Source organism: Monomorium pharaonis, chromosome 3 (genome assembly GCF_013373865.1).
Source record: "Monomorium pharaonis isolate MP-MQ-018 chromosome 3, ASM1337386v2, whole genome shotgun sequence".
Classification (NCBI taxonomy): Eukaryota; Metazoa; Arthropoda; class Insecta; order Hymenoptera; family Formicidae; genus Monomorium; species Monomorium pharaonis.
In genome coordinates, this window is record NC_050469.1 from 27,480,476 (window position 1) to 27,504,083 (window position 23,608).

Here is a 23,608-nt window from a genome sequence, read left to right on the forward strand (position 1 = left end):
CGATGCGTGTTAATAATGGAATGAAAGAAAACGATTTCCTTCGAAAAATAGAAAAAGAGAGAGAGAAAGCGAATCGATAATAAGATTTCTTTTTCCCGTTTTAAATCCTAACGGACTTCAACGGAAATTTAGTCTCAGATTGTGTGCGATTGCGATAAATTAAATTTAATAAAAAGTATAACAGGAGGTACATTCTGAAACGTTGCCGCGTATGAATAAAAAAAAGTGCGTCGTGGCATTCAATACAGTGCACTCGTTTCAGCAACAGGTAAAAAACGCGATATATATATATAAAAATCCTTCATCGTGGACAAGTATAATCCGCTTTGCCGCGGAAAGATCTCTCTCTCTCTCTCTCTCTCTCTTTCTCCTGAAAATCTCATGGAGATTTGCGCAGGCTGTCGCAGTTATGAGCCGACACCGTGAATACCTGGACCCGGAGCCCGCGCGCGGACGCGTGTCGCCGACGTGTTATTTCGAATCTCCGGCCTCTCTCTCGCGGAGTCGATACCACACCTCTTTCCGTTGGAGTAGACGACGTGTCAGTCGTGAGAGTGACAGCGGCGGAGAGCCGGCACCACTATCACCGGGAAGAAAAAAAGCTTAGCCTCGACGTGTCGCGGAGTTGTCCCTCCATTGTCGAGAGGCGTCGGTTCCCGCGCGTCTCCCCCAGCGCGGTGCGGGGCCCCTAGCTCTTTCCATTGACAATTCGAACAGAGGAGCGAAGTGTCGGTCCGATGGACCGGGGGTGCGCCGGGCTGTGCCGCGCCGATTCGAATCTCGTACTCGAACGCGGACTCCATTCACGCCGGCATAATGGCCGCGGTAGAAACGCGGAAGGGGACACGGAGAGGGGAAGATAGATAGATAGAACTTCGGCGCGCGCGCGCGCGTGTGTTCATCGTGACAAGCGGGATTCGTCGTGTGAGCGCCTATATCCTGTGGGACATAGAACGCTCCGCGCTCTTCACGAGAGCGCTCTCTGATACTCTAGAGCGCTGGAGTTACCGGCTCCAGAGAGAGAGAGAGAGAGAGAGAGAGAGAGAGAGAGAGAGGGGGAGAAAGAGAGGGAGCGTAGGGCGCCGGCGACGCCCGTCGCGTTGACGCGTAAGCGGAAATACACGTCGATATTCCTCCTCTAGCACCCACCCTCCTGCGCGCCGTCCCCGACTCTCCATTAGCGGCCACAATAGCGTGCCGCCGAATATTATATGCGCGGAACGCCTCGTCCGTTTTCGAGATACACTCGGCTGTCGGCGGCCGCGTTTATTTTGCATACTGGACCATTGTTCATATGTCACCGACGATCCTCTCTCGTGTCGCATAACACGCGAAATTTGGTCGATTGCGAGCGCCTCGTTGGGAAATTAAAAAGCACGCAAAGTGTGGACGTAGCGTAGTCTTCGCTCATCCTTCCCTTTATAGATTTTTATCGCCGGTGTAATTTTCACATTGGACAGCGCGAAGAAAATAATTTTGTCATCGCACATAAATTACATTCCCGCGTTCGCCGCGCACGTAGTTTTGACACTTGAAAGTCATACACGCGGATGATGTATTATCTGGCGAGCGTGCGAGGATTAAAACCAGTTTCCCGTTTGATTAATCGACGATACGAAATTCGCGCACTGCATGCGCGCACGTGTGCGCCGGTTCTTCCGACGAAGAATCGAGTCTCTCGTATCCGCGAGGGGTGAGTCGCTCCCCCCGGTTGAGGCGACTCGCACAAACGGTGCAAAGTGGACGTTCTTGAAAAGATAATGGCGCGGCCTATGCGTGAATGTAAGTGAAGTCGCTGGAAAGCGTGTCGCCTATTGTCCGACGTATTACGCATTCCCTATGTCCCGTCCTTGGAAAAAAAAACTCAACAAACATGTTCATAAGGCAGGTGTGTATATGTACATCGTCGTCCGTCTCTCTTTTCAGTGATGCAAGTTTTTTGCTTACATCGTAATAAGGAAAAAAAAACAGAGAGAATGAATGCTATGCGGCCGAACATAAGACAGAGTGTTTATTTTGCAAATTTTCTGGAAAAAAAAGAAAAAAAAACAAGATTTCCTCAGAGATTCCCGGATTTCTAGAAATTTTATTTGAAATTCCAGGTAAAATTACAGAACTTTTTAACATAGCTCTGAAATAAATTTACTTTATTTTTATTAATATTTTTTCCTGTACAACATTAATAATTGAGATAATTAAGATATTAAATAAAATTTATGATAATCAATGTATCAATGCAGTGACTTTATCATTATTCCCGTAATCGTAATGATAAATGCGCTAAACAAAGCAACAAAACAAAGTATCCTGAGAGAGAAAATTATCCGAACTTTGAAACGCTGGTAGTCGATACGATTCTTTGCCAATAGCGTCTGTTGTTATTAGAAAATCGTAACAGATATTGTTGCATTACTTCCTGCACACTTCATGGTTTTAGGAGGCTTTGGGGACAAAGCCGTGCCGAAGACGGGTGACGCTCAGGGGCGCACAGAGATAGAAGAAAGGCGAGAGAAGATTTCTTTGCTAGGGTCAATTTGCACGAAGGAAGCTAAGACGAGGTCGAAGAGTGACTCGCCAGCATTGCTTTCTTCTGTTGCTTTGCTTCCTTTCTTTTACGTCAAAAAAAACTCGCCGTCGGTTGCTTATTCTCGCGCCGAATTGGACCAATATCGACTACACCTCCAGGAATAAAAGATAATTGAGTATCCATTCCTGTCTATCATAATTAATTATTCGTCAAAAATACTTGTTTCTCCTCGAATTAATTGATATTTTTAAATTATTTATCATAAACTATCTTATTGATACTAACTTTCCCAATAATAAAATAATAAACTTTGATAATTTCTTTTACATCATTACCTACGGAAAATGGATTAATATAAAGAATTAAAATGTGAGTAAAATTTAGAATATAATGAATGTACCAGACTTCGTTTTCCAATTAATTTAAAATAGCGTTTAGTTTTATAATAAAAATTTAATTTATTTAATTACTGAGACAATTCATGTAAAAAATTAATTAAGCTGCAGAAAATCGTAATTCCCCATTTTCATTTTCAAATAATAACACATGTTCGGAGAACAAATGCTTCCTCGGTTAGTATTCCATTACCATTTATTGACCCATGTATTTCCATATTAGTCTTTAAATCGAACACGTTTACAATTGGAATTCCCATGAGCGTAACTCATTCTGCTGATCGATGTCGCCGACAAGCAAAACGAAATTTGGTGGTGTAATTTCGAAGAATGGCTGCGCGCCATGGTATTTGCGCTGGTCGACTGTGAAATTTCAATTACACGTGTACCCGGTCTGATTCGATTATCGAGGCCGGCTTGATTACCGATTCGATTGTTACATCGAATGCGCCGAGGAATTCGTTTCTATTTGCACTAGCATACAAGCTGTACGGAATCTATTATGCAAAACGATTCTCCACGTCTGCTAGGCCTCTTTTGTTAGGCCGATACACTCTGGGAAAATCCTATATGAGACATTTTCTACTGGTCTTTCATCTCCACCTCGTCTCTCATTTACTACGTCGGATCTTAGCAATTTCCATTGCGACAGACCCAACAACTTTGTTAACGGTTACGGGAATAAATTCACAAAGTTGCAAACAACTATTATTGGTTCTTGCCTCGGAGGCTCGTTAAAATCTTCCCGTGTTAATTACGCCAACCATAATTTCGGTAGGAAAAAACACTTGAGCATTATCGACATCGTCTATTGTAGCTCTCTAATGATGTAGGGTGAACTCTAATTGCACATTTTCGCCTATAGATTAATTCTTATCTAGCAAAATCGCATTAACAATAATCAGCCTAATGATCTTAAATTATGTTAACATTATGTAATCATTTGCAATAATCACTTTTAATAGTTAATTAATTATCCCGTTAAATAAATTATTCCGTCATTATACATTTTAATACTATATTTTCACGATCATGAATTAAGATCGAAAACCATAGTGTCCAAATATTTAAATACCAAAATGATATAAATTTTGACTGCTCAGCATTCGTATATTTTGTTTTCTTATGTACAAACCCCTATGTACACTGTAGCAATCAACTGATTTTGGCAAGTTGATTATTAATAGAAAATTTTGTAATTAATAATTATTACGCACTAAATTATTCGACTGTCAAATATCGCGTTTTATTATTTTTATATTTTATTATTTTGTCACACACACACACAATCAATAAGAAATCAAGAATTCTAAGTAAACTATGAGAAAGATTATAACAAAATTGGAGCATCATAAAAAGTAAAATAAATGCAAATAATTATTAGATTTTATGAAATATATTAATTCAAATGCATCCTTTATATTTATGTTTTTAGAAAATATTTCTGATTTTTTAAACTTATACTCGTTGATTAACATATTAAAAAATAATTTGAACATTATTTACTCGTACACCAGTTTAAATAATATACAATAAAATTTATTAATAAAATATTGCTTATAAATTTTATTATTTTCATTTTTGAATTTTTTTTGTTTTAATGCTACCATTTTGAAATAATCTATAGTTATATAAATTATATTTATTTGTAATATTAACACGTTTTTAATTAAATATAATCATACTATATGTAAATATAATTACACATATCTAATAAAATTTTCATAGATTACTTTAAATTAAAATAAAATTAATTTGTTACCCACCAACACGCGATACACGCGTAGCAACGGAATTATAGCATAAACTACGTTAAATGGTAAATCAAATATATCCAAATTACACCAAAATGTCGAAAGCAATTAATATTTCAAGAAATAATTGTAGCATGAGTGAAATAATTATGGCTGATTAATTTTGCATGTAACAAATAAAACGATAAACAAATCACTCACCCTACAGTTGCTCCGCCATCGTTCGATTTCTTCACAAGCCTGCTCTTTCCCTTTTGTTTCTTCGTTTCTCTTTATTTCTTCGTAGCACTCACATAAATTCATGAGTAAGTGAATACTCACAATACACTTGGGAATTATTGATCGCGAGAATTAATTTCTTGCGTAGGTTAATAATCACTAATGCATTCGAGAAAACTGACATTTCGGTACTCGTCGCAATCATATCTCAACGGTTAATGATGCTACAAGACACTGCTTACCGTTAACGACTGATTCCAATCTCATCATGCGAATGTAAACAAGGTGATTATGCGTATTACCTTATGTGTACTACAAAAAACAAACTGCGCGCCTTAACCTGGCCAATTCGTTGTCGCTTTAAAATATTTAACTCAATGTAAAATAAATGTATGGCAAATATTTATTTACTATTGTTTTTCGTCCCAAACAATCGTTAATAAATAATCAGTGTGTCACAATTTCAGTTTGAATTATTTAATCTGGTGCCACAGAAATATTATTTTGCATTCCTTATAAAACACACACACACACACACACACGTATATGTGTATATATATATATATACACACACACATATACATATTATATATTATATAAACATATATTAGAAATAATTATTACCGTATGATTAAATTATAGTCACAAATTGAATGTACAAATTAAATAAAATAGACATAGATTTTATAAAAAGCTACCACGCAAGTGAGTCGGTAATTGTTGAAAAAAACAATTATGTCTCGAGGAATAGTAATATAGGAGCAGCTTGCGCTCTTCTCTGCTTGAGACTTACGTGCAGATGGTAGCAAATGTGTATACATTTGCAACAGCCAAGAAACGCAGGTCGTAAAAAAATATTTAATATACTATAAGGTAAAAACTGATTCATAAGTAAATAATTTGTTCCTTGTGTCAATTACAAATAAATTCCACAACTATGAAGTTAAGACGATAGTCCTAATTATAGGTCATTTAAAGTCAAAATAATTTTTATTAGATACATTTAAAAGAATTATTAATATAAGTAACAAATATTATAGTTTCAAACAAAAGTTATTATTATTATTCAATAAACTGATTATGAATTTTGAAAAAATGTTCGTATAAATCCCAATTATAGATCGGCACAATTAAATATATGTTAATTTTTAATATATATTACAATATGTTTTAGTGTACCAAATACAATCTATTATACGTTAATTTCAAAAAGTTATTAAAAAGATTTAAAGAGGTTATTTAAATTAACTTTTTTTCTTAAATATCACTAACAGTTTCCAAAATTGTTTTAACATTACAAAAAATAAAAAAAATATAAAATAATCTTTTCTGAAATTTTATTAATACATTTATGTATATATGAAAATTTGCTATTAATACTTTGTCAATCAACTGATTGCTATAATGTATATAATAAATAAACATGGAAAACTAACAAACAAAATTAGCTCTAATTACTTTTTAGTTTACTTTTAAAATCAATATCACATCTGTATTATTAATTAATTTATAATAAATAAATGACAAATCAATAGACGCGTATATGTTACGAATGACACTATATTTCGTTTTATGGCCTACTTTGTTCGCTAATAATTCAAAATAATATATCCCGATATTTTCATATTAATATTCTCATTAATCAAAATAATTGATTATATAATGATTGTAAAATTTCTCGTACACTCTTAATTTAATAATAATGTTACTCTTGTAATAAAGTATTAACTAATTAAATAAAAAATATATTACTAATGTATAAATTTTTAACCTAATAAAATTAATATAAATTTTTAAGTATTTACAAAGTTTATACTAATTAAAAACTGATCAAATCGTAAAAAAAAGAATTTGTAAATACTATGTTAATTTTTAATATTTGATTTATTATTGTCTATATTAATTTCTTTTAATAGTAAATTTGATATCTTTCTAATAAATCATTTAATGGTAATAAAATTAACGGTCGTTAATAAAAACACTTCGTATTTATTGTGTGATGATTTAGTTTAGTGGGATCAATAATCAATGTTAGACATCTATTGAGGATCGTGAAAATTTTAAACCTGCTTTACCATCGACCGATGTTTTCTTCCGATCTGTTAAAAACGGTTCTTTATATTCTTCGATATACCTTCGAGGAACTTTCCATTTGTTGTATTGTACCTATTAGCGGTAGCTGCAGTACCTGCAGATTCGCAGGAAACAAAACACTCATATAATATAGTGAAAGTACAAGAAGACTAGAAAAGAAACAAATTATGAAATGTTCTTTCTTTCTTATATTTTATATCCTAATTATTGACGTTTTAAAATACTATATATATGAAAAATTGTAACAAAATGTCTATAAATATTTTTTATAAAGTCATTTTGTGTGTTTGTGTTAATTAAAAATTACAATATTTTAATTATATTGTTGAGTGAGTAAGAATTCCAAAATAATTCCACAGTGATATAATAATCCTAGATCCGCGTTTCAAACAATTGGTCCCGAATCGAAAGAAAGTTGAACGGCCATGATGGTAAAAATAAACAAGACTATCTCTTTCGTTCGAAGACTAAACGAAATTGCATCGTTCCACCACTTCACCACAAAACCGCAAGGTATGCGAAATCATTTCCGAAATGGTAATAAGTCTACTTCCTATTACCAAATTTCAAATTAAAAAATAGAATTTTTTTTACAAAGGTATAAAATAGGCTTTCGATTAATGTTTTTGGCAGATTAAAATTTCTTGTTATTTAATATATTCACATATCGTAAATTATTTTTCTAATCTTATATCTGACGTAGAAATATGAATACATAATTAATAAATAATAGAATATATAATTCATTTCTAAATCAGAGATATGGGTCTATTAAATTTGTCTGCGCGAAGAACACTGCGAAAATGCGATGAAACCTGAAGAGACGGAAGAGTCGCAGCTCACCGGAATATAACATTGCGAACGCTTTTTGACCGTGTGATTCACGGACGATCTGGCAACAACGGGGCCCAAGGAGCAGTGATCTTGCGGGAGTACAAGTCCCGTGAGATAGAGGCACGGTGAACACGTGCGGAAAAAGGAGCCACATAGGTATCTGCCGCGGTGCGACTGAGTTAAAGAGATGGTGGAAGACGGGAAGAGAGAAAGAGAAAGAGGAAGAGCGACCGGCCTCTGAGATTGCCCGAGAGGCAGCATAGTCGAGCGCGAGGACATGGTCCAGCGCTCGTAAAACATACTCGTCTGCAAAGGCACGTAAATTTTCCCAGAATTTTCTTTTGGCGCGACGATTTCTTCCGAAACGACGAAAACTACAAAGTGACCGGAAGCGAAACTGTTTTAAAACGACACCTGGAAAAAGAGATATACAGTGCAAAGTTCGATTATCGCCTCGTCCATGTGATCTGCCAGGAATTAGTTCCTCTCGTGCTCTTGACGAGCAACTTGCTGATCCGGTCGGGCGCGCGAGGTAAGCGTTATACTCGATTGATTACTTGTTTGTGGCGTTGGATTTTCGGCGATTTCTTTGTTAAAATCCGGATGCAATCAATAACATTATCATAATCGAATAGTATAGTGTAACAGTGTCATAATGTGACAAGTAAGGTAAACATCCCAGTAATTGGACATGTATCAAACACTTATTATTACGTAAAAACTTATTATTATTAATCTCAATGCTTTTTTATTATAATATTAACATTTAATTATAATCTTAAATATATTCAAAGATTACAATATTAAATGATAATAAAAAAGTGTTTATGATTAATAAGTTTCTAAATATGTAAATATCCGAATATAGATACAGATAGATTCGATCTGGTTTTTCTTAATCTTCGATTCGTAACCGGATTCCATTTATATTTTGTCACGTGTCAATGTAGAAGTTTCAGATATATATTTGCGTGATATATATTTTTTGATCATACGAATCAAAAATAAACGTCTTCAAATATTTTTTACTACAGGTGTTATTTGCATCAAATTACAGATGAGATTTCAATGTGTGATTGTTGTAATGGTGATTGTTAAGTGAAGCGAAACGATCTTGATATTCCACACGTGATTTTTATGAGACGTTAATTCAATTCATAAGAGTAGACGCGTTTCGGCAAAAGCAAGTATATTAGCGATCAATAATAATTGATGCGTTTTACGATAAGCTTTGAAAAATCGTACATTATGTCGTCCCTATTTATGTGTAGTCATACAAATTCCTGTTTATATTTACAACACTTCTTGATTTTTTTGTAAAAACTAGAAACTATGAAAACTTTTCTAAAGAAATAAGCAATTTGCAAGTTATTTTTAATTAAATTGATTTAATTAATTTAATTAAATTGATAAAAGTATCTGCATATTGTTTTGGGGAACTATGTTTGCGAAATCTATGTATAATAGATATAAATTTGTAAATCACACACTGTCCTATTTGCGATGATTTTATGCTTCATACATTATGAGGAAATGCATTACGAGGAAAATACGAAAGAGAAAAATATAAGCTATGGGTTTTATGTCTTAAATTATCTAAATATGTTATTATGTTTTTATCAGTATTAACACAGTACAATGTTTAAGCTTCAAGAAATAATGAGGTGCTGTGTTAGAAGGCCTACGTCGGCACTGATGACTTTTCTCTATATTAAACACAAGAGTCTATTGCGGAAATTAATAATCAACGCGTATTATCACAAGCTTCTACCCCGAGACAATCTAAACGCTAATTACTTCTTTATGACACCATCAGAGGTGGATGTTAGAGCATCCCTGGCAATGACATTTTAATCGAATCACATTGCCTAGATACGACGTGTGCGGTGGGGAGACGCGCTGGAGGGGTAATGATAGCTGCTGATTGCGAACTCTCGTGTCACGGTACAATCGACGGCCAATGCGTTCGAAAACTACAAAACCCAAACTAATTAAAAGGGAATCAGAAGGCCCGATCGCCATTGGCGTCGTCACTCCGCAGTGGCGCAAAATCCCTCTTGGTTGCGAGTCTCGATCGACAGGATGAACCAATAAACGCGCATGCTCGCGCAAATCAAATATTAATGGCGCAATTAGCACCAATTGTACCTTAATCGGTTTTGTCGCTTTTTGCTTTTTCTTCAACGACCGCGAATTTCCGCGTCCGTAATGTGCCGCAACCGACTCGTAAAAAACGAGAACAACTCCACCGGACGCGTCGCCATCCGTTGCGCGCAACTGTCAACTTCTTGCTGCTCTCGCAGTCCTATTAATTTCGGATTATCGCAAATTGCTGGCGTTGTCTTCCATTACGAGATTTTCCCGACACAACGGGGGGTGCGATAAGAAATAAATGATAAATGGGTGCCTCCCTTTAGAGCAAATACGTTCCTCGTTTACGTTTTTACGTCTGGATTCGCGATTCAGAAAGAGTGCAGATTAATTATAAATAAATTGTTCCCCCTATATTTCCTATATTAAGTAATATAGGAAATATTCTTTAGACAGCACAAGTAAATTTTCGTTTTAGGAGGATACATGTAAATTTTAATTTTTAAATTACAATTGTGCCCCGTGCTTTTAATATGGGAATTAAGTTGGATCTGCGCACAATACTGATATTTATGGCACGGGTGACAAGTCTGCGCTCTGGAGGATTTGTTTTGTTAATTATTCAAGCCGATTACTTAATTCACTTTTGATTAACGATCGTCTGTATACAGGGACGAGCACGAGAACAATGGGAACTAGAGCTGTTGCCGTTGCGGCGGCGGCAGGTGCTGCCGGGATGTCTGGTGAGGCGGGATTGGCTGGTGTACCAAGACTATTGGAGGATCTGGCGCGACTCTCAGAGGATAAAGACTCGGCTGATATCGTGTTCCTGTTAGGGAGGGACGAGACCCCTGTTTATGCCCACAGAATAATACTTCAAGCCAGGTTAGGCCTTAACGAGCCATTATTTATGAAAACGCTAATTTTACCCTTAATTTGAAGAAAATGAGATCTCGCGATATCCCTACAATGTTGTGTAATTAACGAATGGAATTTTTAATATCGCGGAGAAACTCGTACAAGTTATAAATCTTGAATATTTGTAGAAAAATAAATCTCGATTAGTGTGAGTGGAACTTTCCAAGAAGTGGATGTAAAATTATTTGTACTAAATAGTTATTTCTCGATACCGTGAGGACTCCAAATTGAATGATGCTAATTATTTCGATGAAGTTATGAGTGTAATACCCTCTGGGTGTTGGATTAATTGTAATAGTAATTTTTATTGTAACATCCCGTCGTTATTATGTTGATTAAATTGCTACGGGCGAGATTTCCTCAGAGAGCTTAAATACCGTAAAGGTACGCGATTAATTGTCAAGGGAGAATTAACATCGCGATTTTAATGAGCACGAGTTTCAGATGTGAAGGAAATATTTCCACTGCGGATATTCGTCACGAAATATTCAACGATGAATATACGTATTATGCGGAATTAAATTTAATATGGAATAAAATAATATATCTAGAAGAAATACGATCTTCAGTGAGAGAAAAGGGCCATTAGTTAACAGTACTGAATAGGATATTAATATAAGATGCAAAGCCCCTTCATTTCCATTAAAAACGTACTTTTTTTTTCATGCAAAATGAAACGAACAAAACTTATCAACCGTAACTTGTAAGGAATATTATAGGAAAAGCACGGCTGTTGAAAGAAAGCGATTTATTGAACTTTCGCGAGGCGCTGGAATTCGTGCTAGCGATAAATTTTAATTAAGCCTGTTACGGTTTATGAAGATAGTTACGGATCGATCGGCTGTTCTAATTAGTTACAAAGCGAGAGGAGCACTCTTTTTCTATAACTCTACACCACTTTCATCCCTTGGCGCTCTCTCTCTCTCCGAAGAACAGAAGGAGAATTCGGTTGATATTTAGAGGAAAGGCGAACTTGAAGGCGAAGGGTTGGCACATCGTGAGACAAGGCGGCGCTAATTGTAAAGTCAATTATGACATTTCCACGAATCCCTTTAATATCAGGCGCGGAAAGTAACGGTAGGACCTTTGTCATCTCCACCGTCATCTCCACCCCTTAGTATTATTCTCTTTCTCTCCCGCTTTTCTCTTTCTCCTTTCCTCCCTCCCTGCCCTCTATTTCTCTCTCTCTCTCTCTCTCTCTCTCTCGTTTCGGCTACCCGTCAACATGAACCTGAGAAAATTAAGTTACGCGTGCTAGTGACAGATGTCCGCGGTTGAAACGAATGGACAATGCGTGCTACTGCGCGCTCAAACTCTTTACGACGCTCTTCTGCATTGAAAATCGTGATAAAGAGACGCGCACTCGAGGACTCGCCCGTCCACGACGAGTAGCGGACTCTGAAAAGATGGAAATAAAATTTTCTAAGAGCACGCGTAATATTAACGTCCTTCCCGGTAAACTCTTCTCCGGTAATCTTTACTTCAACGGAGTTTCCGTAGAGTAAAGCAATTTACAAATATAAATGGAGCTAAAGAACTGGATGACAACCGTATGATATGGATAAAAATTAGGATATTTGTAAAATATTATATTGTTATTTCAGCGCGAGTACTTACGTCTTCCAAAACTATTAATTATTTTTTAATCTGTTTGAATGTGAAGGTAAAAAAAGTTGTTACAGCACTATAATCGCGCGTTTAGCGGCAATTGCAATAATTCCAGTAATTATAACCGAGCATTAAATGTATTTATACAAGTAAACGCTATTTGCTTATGACTATATGTACAAATATATTATGTGAACTGTAAACATTCATATTTTTTGGTATATGAGTAATTCGTTTATCAGATGACAAAATAACTTTTTATATATATTTCTTGTACATATGGCAATAATTTTCTGCGTGATGTTTTCTGGTGTATAACCATGATTTACAAAATTTATTTGGATAAACATCGTTTCACCCTTTCCTGATTTCATACGCATCGTCAACACTCTCGTGCCGAGAGCTCGAAACTTTTGCCACGTCCGTCGAAAACGTTCAGCTTAACCGAGACCAGAGCGCTTGGCTGTATTTTCGCGCTTTTCATCCACTTTATCTCCGGTTTTCTCACGCGACCTAGACGTTACATATATTTGGCGTGCTTCTCTGACGTCAGTTCACGCTAGACTTCAAAGACTGTTTCGCCTACGTGCCTTTTGACACAGTTCTTTTTGATTCGATAGGAAGCGCTGATGTACTTTACGCTATTGCGCTTCGGCACTTTAAAAAGTCCCGATATGTTAAATTCTTTTAACCTTTTAAACTAGCTCTTCAACTATTATGCAATATCTTATTAATGCATTTCTAGATAGGAAAATTGTATTATATTATAAAATTCTATAGGAGCAAGTAAAGAACTTTTTTTTTCGCTAAAACTAAAATGATATCAATTTAACGTTGCAGTAAATGTGACATATTACAATATATTAATTTATACACTAAAAAAAACGTAATATATTCAATAAGATATGTTATTGCGGGCTGCCAACTACAGATATACTCAATATAATAATATATGCTATTGCAGTATCAACATTGTACTTGCATTAATAGCAAATATTGTATTGAATATTTTATGTAGTTGGCAGCCCGCAATCACATATGTTATTGGCTATATTATTTTTTTTTCTGTGTATACACTATACACGTAGTTAGAATGTAATCATACTTTTTAATAATCAAATTTGTAATATTTTTTATCGAGAAAATATTAAACTGCACTATATAAAATTATACGTAAAATAAGAGTAAAATATAAAAAAAATAAATCTTGTTATTCATAGCATTCGTGAAATTAATGTTAGCCAGATAATGTTACAGAGTTCTCTTTAAAAAGAAAGGCTATTGCATAAGAAACTTTCATAAGAAAAATGCTTGCCTCGAGTGCTCACAGGATAACAGTCGAGGAGAATAATACAAAGGTTATTAACGGATTTAACTTTTAAGTGTCGTTATTGAAGGCATAAATTATCATTGATTTCTTTTTCTTTTTACAAAACTGTCTGGCAAAACTAATTAACGATGTTAAGACTACGCGAAATAAAAACAAAGTCTGTCTGAGTCGATTGAAAAACGAATCAATTTACGCCCGGTCTGACGACTGGCGTTTGTAACTTCACTTCTCATTCTTTCTCGTTACACTTGAAAACCCTCCACCTCTTAAATCCAATTTCAGTTCGATATATCCAGTAGGTAGATACTATTAAGATGTCGGAGTGTGTTTTTCTAGGCGTGACATTTATTTGAGTTTCATTTAATTATATGTCAATTCTCATTTTGATTTGTTTTACAATATTATGCTTCTAGATTGAGATAACAAATGTAAAATAAATTTAATTCGTGTATATCGCGTCACAATTTTATACAGATGCGATATCAATATTTGAAATTAACTCTGCTATATGCAATTCAATTTCGCCTAGTTTATTATCAAAAATCATAATAAAAATTCAATACTTCAGTATTTAAATATTTAGATAATTCAATATTTGCCAATATAAAATTTAAATATTATATATTTAGAGGGAAATCATCCTGGTTTCACATAACAATCAAAATGTAAGCAAAAAGCAGCAATCTTATAAAATTGATAGATTTTTACTCAAAATGAGCAAGATATGCCAAAGTTTAGCGATCTATTTCACATCGCACGCATATTTTCACGTTTATTACACCAATAGAGCGTAATTTCTCGTACGATTCGAAAGGTCTAGATCGGACAATTAATGGACGACATGGGGTTTCTCCTGATCTCCGCATTCTCCACTATCTCGTGCTCATTCTAACGCAGAGGGACACGAGGCATGAGGGTGCCACCGAAGGTTGCCATTAATTTCTAAGGATAGGGGAAGAGCACACTTCTGTCGTGCTGTACCTCGGTTTCGTATGTCTCAACGGTTTCATGACAAAGTCAATTAAGCTCTTTTGTTATGAAAACCGTCGCGTGAAAAGTAGCATGCACAACAATGGCGAAAAGACGTGCTTATTTGTTTTAAGAAAAAATAAAGTTAGAATAGATTATTTGAAACTCGAGGCGATTCGGTGTATTACACGTTGTCAAAAATTATTTCGCAGATGCAAGAACTTCACGGCCGCCAAGAGAATCGGCACAGCCGGTAATCCGACACCGGTACGAATGCCACACGCGCATCCGGAAACGTTCCGCCAGTTTATTCGTTACATCTACACCGGTATGGTAGGTATCAGTTGTGAAATTTAATAACGCTCTATATTCAATCAGCAAAATAAATAATTTTGTAACGCTGTCATTCGGTGTTTTTCTAACACAACACATCTCAAAGTCTTTCTTTTATTAACATTTGTTTTTAATCAGAAAAGTGATAAAGTGATAAGAAAGTAATTTCAGAAATTTCAAGGAACTTTTCTAAATGACTGTTATGCTACTTGTAAAATATTGTATTCATTTAAAAGATATTTTTTTTAAATTATTTTTGCTGTTATATAAATTAATAAAATTTATTAAATATAATTTTTAATGTACATAAGTTTTATGTTATTAATTAATCCCTTTTTTCTAAAAAAATTTTATCTTTCAAAAAATGATATTATATTTTTATTATTACATAGAATTATATTTTAAAAACTTATATATTTAATAATAAGATTTTGTGATAAAATTCTGTAACTCTATGGACTGGTTGTTCCAGCTTCTTTGTAAACTTACCTATCAGGTAAATATGTGTCCGTATTTAAGAAAACAAAAATGAAAATAGACACATGCTTACCTGATAGATAGGTTTATCGAGAAATTGGAACAATCAATTCTATTATACTGTAAAATAATAATGTTAGTTATAAATATTTTAATTGATTGTAGATAATACTACAAGATAGTGGGATTTTCGAAATGCTGGGTCTAGCGCAGGAACTTGGAATAGAAGAACTTTGGAGAAGTTGTGAAGAACATGTGTCTGTTACTTTAAGTCCCGGAAACGCGTGTGCACTTTTAACTGCCGCTTTGGAAGCTCAAGAACGAGTTCCAGGTATTTATGTAACATCTATATATTTAGTTTTATGAGATAAAGTAACGCCGTATGTAATGCATTTTAGACTTCTAATTGCATTATCATAATGCATGCATATAAAAAATACATGGAATAGTTTTACTCACAGAACAAACGAAGAATATTTTCTTGCCAAGTGCATTGTCATGTTCCGTTGATTATATACATATTTCTGATAGCACGATATAGATCCATTCATCGCAGCATCCCTGCTAATTATAAAATATAAAATTTTAGTATGAACTTAAAATGCACATATAAATCAATTGGAATAATTATAAAATATTTGATAAAAAAAAGATATCTTTTTGTCTATGTACTGTATATGCATTATGTTTATTAAATTGAATATAGAATTATTAAAGGAAACATTTAAATTTAAAAATATTACTTGAAACATATCTTTTGTAGAAATACTTTATCGTAAAACACATTAAAGTACTAAAAGTACAAGATAAAATAAAAAGTTACTGTAAGTAATTATGATTTTTTTAATCAAATGCATATTTAAAAAAGCTACTAATATTTATAGAGAATTTGGTTCAAGTGCATCAAATTCATTATATAAAATAGCAAATAAAATAAAATGTGTTGATTATATTTGCTTCAAATAATTATTTAATTTTTTATTAATAATAAAACAATTTTTATAATATCTAAGTCTTAATATAAGTAGATATCTAAAAAGTAAACCATTTATAATATCTATATATTTTCAATAAAAATTTTTAGTTGAAAAAAACTCTTTTTATAATTTTAATTAAATTAAAGAGTGCGTTAGAAGAAAAATTATCAAAAATTTCTCATTAAAAATGTAATTAAAATTATATATATGTATAAATGTTGATTTGTTTACTTATCTATTATTATTTAGATAAGAAATATGTAATTGGTAAAGTTGATTGTAGAACGAGAAACTATTGTACCTGATATTTTACGTAGAGCTTTCGTACTACATTTCAACTTCTTTAGTTATGGTACGAGATTTAGAAAGAACATTTGTTCTCTTTTGGGATCAAGAGTAGAAGTTGCATCAGACATGCTAGTAATGTCTATTGATTAAATTCTCTTCGTTACTGTCTCCAATTGTCCATCTCTAAAGATATAAAGGTGTATGTTTCGTAAGAGAATCCAGTATCTCTTTCTTCTAGAGAACTCGAAATAACCGACAAAGTATAGATTTCTCGGATTCTTGTTCAGAATCGGAAGATCCAAATTCATTCATTTCAAACTGAAACATTTTCTTCCTTAATCCGAATATCCATAATAGCAAAAGCGAATAACTCTTCTAACCAAATAAATTATTGGTTCCGGGGATCCTCTATTAGCTCCATGGAGAAAATACGACTACATTGTGCGAAATACTATTAGCACTACAGATAAAACAACAGGTCTCAACATTCACGGCTTCACGGTCTAGTATTATATGACGCCATCTAATGGTAATTCTAAATACTAGAAGATATCACAGCTAGAATTATCGACAAGACAATCTGCAGTCGATAAATTTTGCCGCTCAAATAATTTATGTGCGTCTAATAATTAACATTTGACAAATAAATTATATTGTATAAACGCAGATTTCATTGCACGACAATTTATGATTCTCAAAGCAAAATAGATTGCACCAAATAAATACATACATATATCATAACCAAATAATCTTTGAGATAATATGTATACATTTTTGTCAATGTCAAAATCAAAGTAATTATTTATCCAAAACTTTGTATTGAAGACACGAAATATTTTCTAATATCGTAATGATTTTTACGAGACCAAAAGGCACTAGAGGCAAGCAGGCGAGCAGCGCTGTTACGTAGTTACGTTAGCGTCGCAATTGAAAACGCCATTTTCCGGCGTCCCACGCTCACGAGGCACGCACGCGAAGTACATCGCTGTTTAACGCCCTTATTTTTTACGTAACGGCCCAAGGATGTCGTACAAAGGACCGCAGAAAGTCCAGAAGGTGATGGTGCAGCCCATCAACCTGATATTTCGCTACCTGCAGAACCGTTCGCGCGTGCAAGTCTGGCTCTTCGAGAACGTGAACCTTCGGATCGAGGGACACATCGTCGGCTTCGACGAGTACATGAATCTGGTGCTGGATGACGCCGAGGAGTATCACCAGAAGACGAAAAACAGAAAGCCACTTGGACGGATTATGTTGAAAGGCGACAACATCACGTTGATTCAAAATACGAATCCCACGGTAAACTAAAGGAGGGAACATAACCTCAACCTGGCGGCGATTTCGGCGGGCGCCGGGTAAGAAGATTGGCTCCGAAGAACTTGGAGTCTCTTCTTGGACTGTGACGACAAGAAAAGCTCTTCTCAGGGAGTTGCGTTGAATGTGAAAGCCAATAACTTTTTAGACGTACAAAGAGAAATGTATCGCGTGACTGATGATGACTGTACCTAGTGGAGATTCGTATTTGTGTTATTCAGAGATACAAGTTTTTTTTTCTGCTGTATGTGAATCTTAAATGCGAGATACAGTTAAATCCTGCTGTGAGAAAAGGACCACTAAATGTTTAGCATAAACGCACATCCCAATATCAGATTTAACTTACACAAATTTAATTTTGCAATTTTAATCATATGTGCTGCTTAAGGGCACAGATATATCAATTTATTTTGTATGTCACAATGTAACAATTTTTGTAGAAATCCATTTTGAACTTATTATGTGAAAATAGTAAACACGCAAGATAAACATAATGTATATAAGTAATTATTAAATAATTTCGTATTCTAAATATTCTTGTCATTACTACCTAAAATACCTAAATATTTGTATAAAAAATGATTAGGAGTTTTATGGAGAAAAGTATATAAATAACATATCTGTTAGAACAATTAAAGGTATTTATAAAATAATATAATATATTGAAGTTATTTAAAAACTCAAAATTTACATTGAAAATGTAGAATTACTATTTATTTATTGAGAATGTCCTTGTATGAAAGTTTATGTGTAGATATATTTTAAAATTTTTTTAAATTCTATAGAAAAATTCCTGGATTTGCTTAGATTTGAAGTGATTCAATGTTGCATTTAATTCTTAATTTGTTTGATTAACGATTATGAATTTACTTTAATGCTCAAGCTGTTACATAATTACGAATAAGTTTAAATTATAACTTTATATTTTTAAAACAGAGAGATAGATAAATACATATTTTTTAAAGAGATAAGTAATTTTTTGAATATAATATATTTAATTTATTAACATATTTAATAATTTTAAGAAATAATTTCTTAGATATAAAAACTCGTAGATTAAAATTATTTTTTATCTTTTTTCTATTGCTGTTCATTTGTATGTCTCAGGTGGGAAGGCTGCTTGCTCATCATTCATCGAGAAATGTTTTGCTTTTATCGGCGAGAATGCTATGGACACAGTAAAGACGACGGCATTCTGCAATCTTCCAAAGGACGCTTTAGTAAAATTAATATCATCGGATTATCTTGGGTTGGAGGAAGAGGACGTGTGGCGGGCAGTCCTGAACTGGGCTAAATATCAGGTATACTTATTTTAAAAGTCTTGTGGTATCTCTTGTAACGCTCCAAATTTATTTATTAGAAGTTAGACAAACTTGTCTCACTAACTGTGAACTTTTAAATAACACTTAGGCAGGAGTCACGCAGCCTACCCAACACTGGACCGAAGAAGAGCGCTTGAGGGTGTGCCAGCACCTGTCCGGTGTAATAAATCACGTACGCTTGCTGTTGATTGACAGCCAGGTGTTTGCAGAGGAGGTAGAGCCGACCGGTGCGGTGCCGATAGAGATGTCGTTGGAGAGGTACGAATTTTTCAATCCCGATCGATCGAGCGGCTCGAAATTTCTAAGGTACGATCTAACGGGGCGGCATTCACCCGCCATTTGGCGGAATCGCCTTCGATCTCGACGTTTTGCTTTAGGTATAGGTATGCAGCCCTGCCGAACAAGTACTCGGAGGTCTGCTCCGACAAGCGACTGCAGCCGCGTGTCAGCCCGTTCCTTTTCCCGGGTTCGCAGATCCTCTCCAGGGACAAGGTCGGTTTCCAGCGGGTCCTAAATCAGTGGTATGGCGTGTCGAAACAGGGTTGGCGATTGGTCTATCGGTAGGTTTCAAGACCGTGCAGAAAATTTGTTAAAACTGAAGCATCAGATGACAGTAATCGATAACAGTATTTCACGTAATTTATTTATTTCTATTTTTTAAACATTTCGATAACTCTCCCTTCGGTGCTCTGTACATAGTTATCAATTGTGAATATCATTTATGATATCTATATAATTAAATAGGTTATTTGAAAAGCAAAATTAAATGAATTTCTTTTAAAATTGAGATATTTAAAGGGAATTGTATATTTTTCCTCATTATAAATCCTATATCTTAATTTCGATCAAAATTAATATTGTTTTTCATAAGATTTAATTGTACAAATTGTACAGAAAGTGCTGATGATTATAAGAAATATATGAAATATGTACATAAATCATATGCAAAAATATATTTCACATACAACTTATGTTGGATAATCACAGTTTGCAATCAATTATTTTCAGAGCGTCCAATCATGGCTACTCAGCGGCATCTTTTCATCGGCACTGCGATAACGTTTGTCCGACATACGTGATAGTGTTGGTGAGTATAAATATAATTTTCATTCAACTTTTTCTTTTACTAATACTGCTTCCGCATCATTGTGTTTAAGGGAGTGCGTGGCGAGATATGCGGAGGATTCAGCGATGTTCCGTGGGGAAAAACTAACTCGAAGGCACAGTACATTGCTTCAGAGAAGAGCTTTCTCTTCACGTTGACAAATAATCAAGACGTACCTCCAACGAAGTTTGATATTGTGAAGAAATCATTCGCGATTTGCTACCATCCGGAGTAAGGATCACTACGATTTTTACAAGAGATCTTTTCGGCTGCCGTGTTCTCAAGATAATTTAATTTAATATAATCTGTGTTCTTGCAGCATAGGACCAATCTTTGGTGCCGGAGCTGATCTACTTATATCGAGCAATTGCAATGTCAACAAGGAGAGTTACAGTAATCTTCCGCATAGTTACGATGGCGACCACGCATCTAATCAATTGCTCATGGGAGACTATCATTTCTCAGTAATCGACTATGAGGTTTTCACCCCGAGTCATCCTGCTCCCAAGTCCAATCACTAAATTAATTATCACCACCATTTGCATATACATCGCTCTTCTTGTATCTAATAAATATATAATGATTTATTCTCCGTCCATGGGAATTATTTCGTGTTATACATCGAAAAGTAACAATAATTCACCAGTCATGCAAATCATACTCTTATATTCATACATATAATTTTAAAGCAACGACATAAGGAAAGACTGATTATTCTTTACATTTTATATTTTTATAATTATGTTGCATTTGTACAAGTATATGTACTTATACCTTTTGTAAATTTTTCGAATAAATATCAATCGAATAAATGTCAATCTTTTCGATACTTATATAATACTCATTTGGCTTCGGCACTTGATAATTAACAAAAATAAGTATAAACGTGCTCTCGGAACTACATGTAATAAACAATTTGTATGTTCGCCAAACAGAACGTCGTGAAGAGCATGCATAAATGAGCATAGACAAGGAGAACATATTTACTGAATTGAAACTATTCAAATATTCTTGGCACATACATATTATTTACTGTTTGAATATCATTTGTTATTTGATATTTTTACGAACAGTTATGTTTGTAAGTTCAATTTAACCAATCGTTGTGTCTTTTGCCATGAGTATGACGCTTCTATGTGCACAAAATGTGCACATTGAACTATATGTAGTCAAATATCTATGAATCCCGTAGATAATGTGTATGACTTTTTGGATTTCTTCTATGCTATGTCCACGTTTATTTGATTTTGTTTCATGCTATACCCGTAAAATTTACAATTATATGCATTCATGTTTTCAATCTGTTTTATGCAAATGTGCATATCGTGTTCTATAAATGTGCAATACTACATATACATGATATATATTCAAATAATTGATTTGATAAAAATTCACTCACCGATTGCTGTCACTACTTCTGCTGCTGATGCTGCTGCTGATACTGCTACATTCCTTTTCCAGTTTTGATTCTGAAAATGTGATAAATATCATTCCTAAACTCAAACACAAAAGCAGGTAAAGAAATGTATCACTTGAAAAAATAGTATATTTAATACCGAGTCGCTTGATTCATGGATGCCGCTTTCTGCTGACATCGTCCTGCTTTTCTCGAACCGCACATTAATAACGATCGCCCGATACCTTATTCGGCACTCCCGATATTACGGATACTATATCACACACGAGTAAAACGTAAACTACGCGCGAGAATTTCACTTAGCGCGACCGTTACATTTGAAAAAGTGAAAAGGACGGCTCGTCTGATTGGCGGTGAAAATCAACCTGGCACGAAAGTGGCGTGACGTCACGTAACTTCATGGAAACGCAGGCCGAGGAAAATCGTTTGAATGAAAATTACGCGCCGAGATACAACAAACGGAGACAAATTCGTTTCGAGAATTTCGTATGCTCGCACGACAACTAGTAGCACTTTAATTGGCACTCGCGATATTCTACCGAACGTATCCTTTTCACACTTTAAGCCTCGTCTACAGAAGTCGCAAGCAGCCAGTTGCGACTTGCGACAGCCAATGATTGTGCTTTATGACGAGCTTTAACTAGAAACTAGGCACTCATTGGCTGTCGCAAGTCGCAACTGGCTGCTTGCGACTTCTGTAGACGAGGCTTTAGGCCGAAGGCAGAGAACGAGACGTAGGTGTCGCAGTCGTAGTCGTAGGTACGTAAGTCGTACATGTCGTAGTATACTATTCTATCCTCTAGAATAGTAGTATATTACGACTTACGTTTTTCTCTGCCTTACCCTACGACTACGAATACGACATCTACGTCTCGTTCTCTGCCTTCGGCCTTAAGTCTGAACACGCGAGACACGCAGAGACACGCACGGAGTCGACGGAGCGTCTGACCGGCGCTGGAGAGGCGTACGTGACGACTGGAGCGCGGAGCAACGGAGCAACATGGCGGCAGCGGCGCAGGCGCGGCGAGTGGCGCCGACTAGCGCCGAGTACCGCCGAGTCTGCCGGTCAACGGTCACGTACGTCCCGTACGCTGTTGCCGCCATTGTTCCCTCACGCTCCAGTGCCGGTCGGACGCACTGTCGACTCCGTGCGTGTCTCGCGTTCAGAATTCATTGTGCGCAGGTACGGTGGTCTGTTGAGAATGCCGTCGCGCTAACAGACGACCCGCGAGGCATGTGAGATCGTATTCACTTGTAACGCGTGTTATGCGTTTGTCTCTTCGGTTTCGAGTAAAATGTTCGTGTGCGTGTTCGAGCAAAGTGTTTCTCAAAGGGGATACGTTCGGTATCGCGAGTGCCAATTAAGTGAAGTGAAGTGAAGCGCTACTAGTCGTCGTGCGAGCATACGAAATTCTCGAAACGAATTTGTCTCCGTTTGTTGTATCTCGGCGCGTAATTTTCATTCAAACGGTTTTCTCATCGCTTTCCTCGGCCTGCGTTTCCATGAGGTTACGTGACGTCACGCCACTTTCGTGTCCTGCTGATTTTCGTTCCGGGCAAAGTTTTCGTGTGCGCGTATTCGCTCGAGGAGGGCAATCCGTTCGGTAGAATGTCGATCGTGCCAATAATGAAACTT

The 23,608-nt window shown here is 35.3% G+C and overlaps 2 protein-coding genes across 3 annotated transcripts; both read left to right on the top strand.

Moving 5' to 3' along the window:
* The first annotated feature begins 8,646 nt into the window (after positions 1–8,646).
* On the top strand, positions 8,647–21,373 carry LOC105839727 (serine-enriched protein). Of its 2 annotated transcripts, none has more exons than XM_036284389.1 (9): positions 8,647–10,799; positions 14,952–15,072; positions 15,715–15,880; positions 19,236–19,429; positions 19,539–19,756; positions 19,828–20,010; positions 20,459–20,537; positions 20,608–20,786; positions 20,875–21,373. In XM_036284389.1, the coding sequence occupies exons 1-9, from the start codon at positions 10,603–10,605 to the stop codon at positions 21,074–21,076; spliced, it is 1,539 nt and encodes a 512-aa protein (XP_036140282.1). In that variant the 5' UTR covers positions 8,647–10,602; the 3' UTR covers positions 21,077–21,373. The 2 variants fall into 2 exon arrangements, with proteins under 2 accessions (XP_036140282.1, XP_012541684.1); XM_012686230.3 differs by having other exon boundaries at positions 19,539–19,708.
* LOC105839728 (probable small nuclear ribonucleoprotein E) lies at positions 17,725–18,660 on the top strand. The gene has a single exon (XM_012686231.3). The coding sequence runs from the start codon at positions 17,838–17,840 to the stop codon at positions 18,120–18,122; it is 285 nt and encodes a 94-aa protein (XP_012541685.1). The 5' UTR covers positions 17,725–17,837; the 3' UTR covers positions 18,123–18,660.
* Positions 21,374–23,608: the final 2,235 nt, after the last annotated feature.

What these genes read in the sequence shown, in the direction of transcription:
- LOC105839727 (XM_036284389.1), top strand. Translation starts at nt 10,603, where the DNA reads ATGGGAACTAGAGCTGTTGCCGTTGCGGCGGCGGCAGGTGCTGCCGGG. An exon ending in AGAATAATACTTCAAGCCAG is followed by an intron (nt 10,800 to 14,951) that starts GTTAGGCCTTAA and finishes ATTATTTCGCAG; the next exon opens with ATGCAAGAACTTCACGGCCG. An exon ending in GCGATTTGCTACCATCCGGA is followed by an intron (nt 20,787 to 20,874) that starts GTAAGGATCACT and finishes GTGTTCTTGCAG; the next exon opens with CATAGGACCAATCTTTGGTG.
- LOC105839728 (XM_012686231.3), top strand. Translation starts at nt 17,838, where the DNA reads ATGTCGTACAAAGGACCGCAGAAAGTCCAGAAGGTGATGGTGCAGCCC.